The following is a 7,558-nucleotide window of genomic DNA, read 5'->3' on the forward strand; positions in this document are numbered from 1 at the left end:
ATTTTCATATTTTTTAAAACTTTTACCATCTTTTGCCATGCACTCAAATTCTGGTAATAGTTTTCCGAGGCATAAGAGAAGCCTGTCTTTTGCATCAATTGATATTTCCTGAATTATTTTCTACCACAGAAAAAGTTATTTATTATGTTTAAAATTTATAAAAGTTACAATTTTGATTAAATTGATTAATTATAACTAACCTGAATATTAGCAGTATGTTCTTCAAGACTTTTGGTGAGCTTGTCCATATAGCTTGGGTCAATTGCTGACATCGCCTCCGTCAGCAGTTTGTTTCCTTTCACACCTTTTTTCACTTTAGACCGAGATGGTGCTTTGATAAGTTTACCCTGCTGCTTCCCTTCCGGATGGTTGTCGACATAATGCCTTTTCCTGCCAATTTTGCAAGCCACAAGTCGTCCGCCAAGGTTTTCCTTATGATGAATTATTATTGAACTATTATTGAAAAGTTATCGATATATAAAGTTATGGAAAACAAATTTTTATACCTGGTCACTTTCATACAGTTCTGAGCTGCTGGAGTCCCTTTCAATGCATTCTTCAAAGTTTTGGTTTGTCTAAAATAAAAATAAAAATGTTATAGCCAGTTAAAATATTATACAAAGATTGTAAATTTTTGAAATACCTTTTCGAGCAGTACATTTGGTTTTTGGATCATTGCTTCTGGTATAAAATCTGCATCTTCTACTTCTTCAGAAGAGCACGAGGAAGGACCTGTAGACGCCTGATCCAGCTCTTCTTCCAAACGCGGTTTATAGACTTTAGTCGAAATAGCCTTTTTTTTTCACTTAGATTTTTTGGAAATTCGCACAACTTGTTTTTACAATCCACCTGAATTTTTCCGACAGACCCACATGTACACGAATCGGTACAATTTTTACCCCCGGCTTTACAAGGACAAACATTTCTTCCTTTTAACCTATAGCAATTATGTTTACACGCACAACTTAACTCCCGATTAACTGTTGATGCCAATTTAAGCGCAGTGGGCATTTCCATTGTATTTAAAAATATGACTAACCGACCCTCCACACTTAATTAATTAATCCAAGCTCCACGTGTTGATCTCCGAGAGTGAGGGAGGTAGAATGGGTCCAACGGGCCAACGGGGTCTACTCTTACTTTTCCAGGGAGGGAGACATTGGTGGGGGGAGCATAAAAACGATTCCTTTCGCCCTCACCCAGTCACCCTTGCTCTCTGACGAGTCTCTGTTCTGTTGGAACGGCCTTGAGAGATAGGTTAGCGGATGTTCGCCCAGCGGGGCATCTCGTTTATTTTAGCGAAGCACGAGTTTTCTGGACGGTGGTGGTGGACTTCGACCGTGCGATTTTTATAGAGTAACGCGCGCGACTCGGCAATCCGTCTTTTTCAAGGGTTAACCCTCAACCCGAAAATATTTTATCGAAATAAGTTTCCCCTTGTGAAATTGTGACCCATTCAAGGAAATGGCAGCGAAAAGTATGTTTATTCTTATGACTAATTATTATTGGTATATGTTATTATGTATACAGTATACTAATAATTTTAATGCAATATTAGGTACTAGGTTCAAAGTTAGCATAGGAGATGCTTTTTCGTTATGGAAATTGGAGCGTGAAAAACGGGGAATGTCAAATGAACTATTTGCGCAATTTCTGCTTAGAAAATTATCATATCAAGCTAATTGTGTACCAAAACCTAAGGCATTATTCACGTCGATTGCTAGTCAGACTGACATAATTCATAAAGTGGAAACTTCGACAATGGTTGATTATTTATTCCGAAACCCGGCGACATTCAAACGGGCATCAAAAAGGCGTAAGCTATTTGATTATTTGATAAAGTTGTAAGTAATAAACAAATATTTAGGCCTAAATATTTTTTTCTCTTTCAGCCTTGGCAAAACATTTAGAATTGGGCATTTGCATTGAATCGGATTGTGAAACTCCACAAAAAATTAAATCCATTCCATCAGCATTTTCAACCCCTTTTGGATGTGCAACACCCCTAAGGAATAATTCAATAAAACGAAAAATTATGTTGGATGAATCTGATCTTACCCCTATGTAAGAATATATCATATAACTGTTCAAGTTTAACATCAATAAGTATAATTTAATTACAGTCCTAAAAATGATGGTTGGAATGAAAATTTTAACAGAATCGAATCGAGAGGGTTGGAATGGATTAATTTAGCGAATGGACTGGAAAATATTGAGTATGTAATTTTTTTTCAAACATTCAATTAAAGTAATAAATATATAAAGCTGTTCAATTAGTGAAGAAGATGAAAATGACCTAAATTTTTCAAACAATTTTACTGATGGTGGAGAAATTGGGAGTGAACTAGAAAAGGTAGATCGTTCACTAAGTGTTTTTTCTTTTGTAAAGTGGAAATATGTTAATTGACAAGCTTCTTAATCTTGACAGACGCTGACAGATTTTCCAGATAGAGATGATTATGACTCTGATAATTGACGAAAATGAGGTAATAATCGTAGTTAAATGTCAATTGGAGAGATCAATATTATAATCATATTTATAAAATAGGTTCATCCAACCGAACCGCCATCAGTAGAAAGAATAATATCTGAATCTTTGACCCTCGTTCACCTTCCTACCCTAATGACACTCCTAAAAAAGGCGAATGGTTCCTCCAAGTGTTCTGGGTGCCAGGAGGAAGTTCAGTACAATACAAGATATATGGGAACAGCTGTTCTTGTTAACTGGACTTGTACTGGGCCTGGAAGTTCTTCCAAAAGACATACAATGGTAGTTTTGTTCACTAGTTATTCTATTTAAATTATTTTTTATAATTAATTTATTATTTTATTTGTAATCAATCAAGGGTAATTGGGCCAGTCAGCCATTTGTCAATGGAGTTCCTTCTGGAAATTTAACTGTAGCCAGTAGCATTCCATTGTCAGGAAACATGTTTGGAAAAATCGCCTTATTTATGAGGCATGCAAAAATCCTTTTCAAAAAAGACACCTACAACAAGTAATAAAAAAATTCTATGCTATGCTTTACTAGAATGCAACCTAATCGGCATGAGGGAATCTTTGGGAATCAACGCCTGGCGTGTATTGCTTTCCCCCTTGAAGAATGTTATTGTTATGAGAGGGGTGGGGAGAAAAATGGGGTACCCGTTATCCCTATTATACGCGCATAATTTTGCCTGTAGTCGTCGTCGCGTTTTCCAGCGCGGGACGGTTTTCTGTAAAAGGTGGAGAGAGAGGAAGTTTCGCGAACCAGATTATGGACTTGGGTTTGCTACCCCAGAGTATGGGGGAAAAGGGGGCGACACGTGGAAACAGGAATTTTTCGCGCGGGAATATTTTCTGTAAAAGGTGGAGAAGAGATAAAAGTTTCACGAACAGTGCGGGGGGGGGGCGGTTGACAGAAAAGGTAGTAGCATAAGTGGTATTACTCTAAGTACCCAACTTCGAACGGGTTCTATGGGGACCATGCCTGTCCGTGTGCCAAACTCTCTCTCTCTAAAATAGTACTATCTATACCTGCTACTAAAATGAATGCTAACCATTGCCGCGGTAGGCTTACGCTTTAGTGCTCGGTTACTAGAAAACCGAAGGGGAATAAAAAAACAAATGTCTCGAGTTTCCTCTCGATTCCCGAGGCTCGGCTCGATTCGCGGAGAGGGGGATAGTTTTGAATATTCTTTCCCCCAAAATCTTCTATACAAGAAAAACGGCCTAACGCTGCCTAACCCTCCGCCCCGTTAATTCCCGTTTGGCACACTAGTGGGCGCCACTAGCAGAAATAAAATTTAAATCTTTCTCTCTTCGATTCTCTCGAGGATTTTTCGCGCTCGCAACGGCTCCCTGAACCACCTCACGTGCTGACGTCACGAAAAGGGGGAGAACACGTCCCAGAGTCTTGGGTACTTAGAGTAATACCACTTATGGTAGTAGAAATCGATCTCTCTCCATAGACCATAACAACCCGGAATGGTTCCTTCCCCCTTTCTGTCGGCCCTCCTCGGCAAACTGGAGTAGGCTACCCAAGGTAAATAGCTTCCTTCTCTTCCGGGGAAAGGGGTATCTCTTTATCGCGTGGGTGTCTAGGAAGTATGCGCGCCCAGTAATATTATAACAACTGAGTTGGTTCTAGCTAAGACTGTTATGCATTTAGACTCTAATTATGTATTTTATTTACCAAGATCATTTCATATGCCCTGCCGTTAACGAATTTTGGCGAGGATTACAAAATGAAACATTTATGGCATTGAAAGGAAAGGATTTGGTTATAGCTGGCGATGGAAGAATGGATAGCCCAGGGCATTGCGCAATGTATTGTTCCTATACATTGGCTGATATTGAAACCAAAAAAATTATTTCTATTCAAACTCGAGATGTTCGACAGGCAGAAGGAAAGAGTGCTAACTTGGAGATAAAAGCATTTGAAATGGCTTTTCGAGAAATTTATGATTTATGTCAAGAATATGAATCTAAAGTTACAGAACTAGTTACTGATGCTCATACTGGAATTAAATCACTCTTAGGTTAGTTCAACATATTTTCCTATTAATTAAATTGTAATCAAAATTTAATTACATTTTAGCCAGAAAGAAAGGAATTTACGCATTTGTGAAACATTCATGGGATATTTGGCATGCTTCAAAAAATCTCTTAAAAAAATTAGTTGAAGCTGCTAAGCAAAAAAATTACGAAGACCTCAATCATTGGGCCCCTTTAATAAGAAATCATTTTTGGTTTTGTGCACGTGAATGTTCCGGGGATGTGAGCATTATAAAAGTAGGTTCGGTATTAGAAATATTATTTACAATCATCGGCAAATATTTTACATTTTAACTATTGTCATTTCAGGCTCCGTGGCAAGCACTGTTAAAGCATGTATGCAACGAACATGAATGGCAAATCCCTTTATCATTTGGAGCTCCGACATGCTGCATGCATGAAGATCTGACGGAAGACCAAATTGCGTCGCACAATTGGTTGGAACCAAACTCTCCCCAATTGCACGAGTTGAAGAAAGTGATCAACAGGCCTTATCTCTTGAATAACTTCGGTTATTATGTCAATTTTCGGTAGCATTTCTTTTTCAATATTACGCATTATAGTACCAAGATTGTATTTATTGATATTTAGGAAGAATGATTATGTTGCGACAATCGCCGGGCACGTTGAACGCCTTTCCCCCATCTCGCGCAGGGGAAAGACAAAACGTCACCGGCGTTTGATTTCCATCGCGTTAGGTGACGTAAATTTTAAGCAGCCAATGAAATACCGGGACTACTCGTTTTATTTTAAGTGGAGGAGCGTACTGGGGGGACCAAAGGGTGGATTGAGAGAAAGGCTAAAAACCGTCTCGACATAGACATTCTCCCTAGGTATAAATACATTCTTGATAGTACATTTTATATTATATATATTTTTATATTATATAGTATATATTTTTTTATATATTATTTAATGTTACATATTATATTATTTTTCTTTTTAGCCATACTGGTTTTTTAGAAACTTATCACAGTATGTTTTTGAAATATGCCAGTAAGAGGTATGCGCTTAGTTTCAAAATATATGACATGCGAGCAAAACTTGCCGCAATTGATCATAACTACCATGTTGGAAGGGCTCAAGCTAAAGCGAAAGACGGAGTTTTACGGTAATTAAGTAAGGAAAAAATTGTAACAAGGATAATAAAAATAACTAATCAATGTTACCTTATAATTTATTAATTAGCGACAACAAAGCATATAGCAAACGAAGTAAAGCGTGGTACATTGTCCCAGTTTACGAACCAAAACTATATTTGTATATCGATAATCTTCTGCTGAAAATCTTCGAAAAACGAATGAACTTCAAGGTATTCAATAATGTTAAATTGTAGTAATTGTTAATCTATATTTGATTTAAAATTTTATAGGGAGATATGAGAAAAAGGCAGGGAATGATGGAAAATGACCCCAAAAAGATTCACCCAAATAGAGGGATGGTTGACTGTCCTGAAAAAAAATTTTTAAGAGAACTTCAACAGAGTCGGTTCTCATCTTCCAATAAAAGCCAAAGAGTATTATCTTACTCAAGTGACGAAGAGGATAATGAAATTTAAATATTTGTGGATATGAAATTTGCATTTTTAATTGTTGTTTTTTAAATGAATTGTAAATAGTAATTAGTAAATGAATATTTCAAATAAATATTATTGAGCAATAACTGTTTATTTTTTTCAAAGTAAATTAGTTTAGTATTTTTCTTTTTAATTTCGTTTATTTATTATCAGAATAATTTATTATCAGTATCAGAATAATTAGGCCTTGAAAATTGGTTAGCAGCAGATAGGGAGTTCGTGGTTAGTATTTTTTCGTCTATTTGAAACCATAGAAATAATATATAAGAGGAATTTGGACCATGTAAAACAATTTTATGAAACACCCCTCCAGCATACGAGGGAAAAAATACGTTTTCAAGTCACGTGACAATTTTGCAATCCAAATACCGATGAATTATTTTACTCGCCAGAGGGCGACACATCTTGGACACCGTTTTTGGTGTTTAGAGGAGACGTTTCCAAGCGACAACCGAGGGACCCGCGATTTGCTTTAAGGTGTTTGAACTAATTTTTGGATATTTCCTGTAAGCCTATCCAGCAGCATTAGTTGAACCACTTATACTTGTCTGGATTGTGTGCAACTTAAATATTTAAAAGCGAAGGTAAACAAAATGGTTGGAAGATATTGTTGTGTGCCAGGATGCAAGTCTTCTAGTGTAAGAAATCCAGGAGTTACTTTTAGCCCTTTTCCAAGAAATGATTTGCAACGGAGGGAATGGATCCTGTTAATAACATCAAATTGAAAAGAACTTTTATCTAATGTGTCTCAAAGAAGACCATGTTCAACACCTGTTATTAAGAAGGAAATAGGCCTTAAAAGTCACGTAGTCTGTGGATATCATTTTAATATTTCTGGCCGAAGATTAATCTCCGAAAGGTTTCCAACATATTTTGGTCACCCGTTAGATGTTACGACTCTAGGTCTCTCTCATGAAATTGAGGTCTGTGGAGATAAGCACGAAGATAGTGTTAATGAATTAGCCATTGGAAAGTTAACTTGTTCAAATCTGAGTTACTTCAAATCAGTGAATAACCTCTACGGTAACAAATGTATATTCTAACTTTAAATAAGTGAAGTAATTTAATAACTTAAATACAATTTTAGAACAACTACAACTTGGATTCTGATCCTTTAACTTTATCTGACACCATAAAGACTCAAAGGAATGAAATTTTCAAACTAAGCTTAAGATTAAATGACCTAGAAAGTAAAGAAATAAAGATAATCTGAGCCTCAAAAAGGATTTAGAAAAACTAAAAGAATGTGCTCAACAGTTGGATGAAGCTCAAATTGAAAATGCCCGTTAAAATCTCATTCTCGGTTCTTTAAAAGTAGAAAATTTACGAAACAAAAGTAAGGTCCAGATTTTAGAGAAACGGCTAAGGGAGTCGAGTAGGTTCTCTTTAAAAAAAATATCGCAATCATCTTCTATGTTGAACTTTTATACTGGCTGCAAAAACCTT

At 36.4% G+C, this 7,558-nt stretch overlaps 1 protein-coding gene across 1 annotated transcript; it reads left to right on the forward strand.

Annotated features, from left to right (window-relative positions):
* The first annotated feature begins 4,257 nt into the window (after positions 1 to 4,257).
* On the forward strand, positions 4,258 to 6,095 carry LOC149933901 (uncharacterized). Its single transcript, XM_090154522.1, has 5 exons — positions 4,258 to 4,773; positions 4,846 to 5,066; positions 5,483 to 5,647; positions 5,725 to 5,848; positions 5,909 to 6,095. The coding sequence occupies exons 2-5, from the start codon at positions 4,930 to 4,932 to the stop codon at positions 6,092 to 6,094; spliced, it is 612 nt and encodes a 203-aa protein (XP_090010648.1). The 5' UTR covers positions 4,258 to 4,773; positions 4,846 to 4,929; the 3' UTR covers position 6,095.
* Positions 6,096 to 7,558: the final 1,463 nt, after the last annotated feature.

This window comes from Leiobunum rupestre, chromosome 7, assembly GCF_980474605.1.
Source record: "Leiobunum rupestre chromosome 7, qqLeiRupe1.1.hap1, whole genome shotgun sequence".
NCBI lineage: Eukaryota > Metazoa > Arthropoda > Arachnida > Opiliones > Sclerosomatidae > Leiobunum > Leiobunum rupestre.

Excerpts from the sequence above, each read along its gene's own strand:
- LOC149933901 (XM_090154522.1), top strand. The coding sequence starts at position 4,930 with ATGCATGAAGATCTGACGGAAGACCAAATTGCGTCGCACAATTGGTTG. Across the intron at positions 5,067-5,482 it reads GGTTATTATGTCAATTTTCG|CCATACTGGTTTTTTAGAAA; the intron begins GTAGCATTTCTT and ends TTTTCTTTTTAG. Across the intron at positions 5,849-5,908 it reads AAAAACGAATGAACTTCAAG|GGAGATATGAGAAAAAGGCA; the intron begins GTATTCAATAAT and ends AAAATTTTATAG.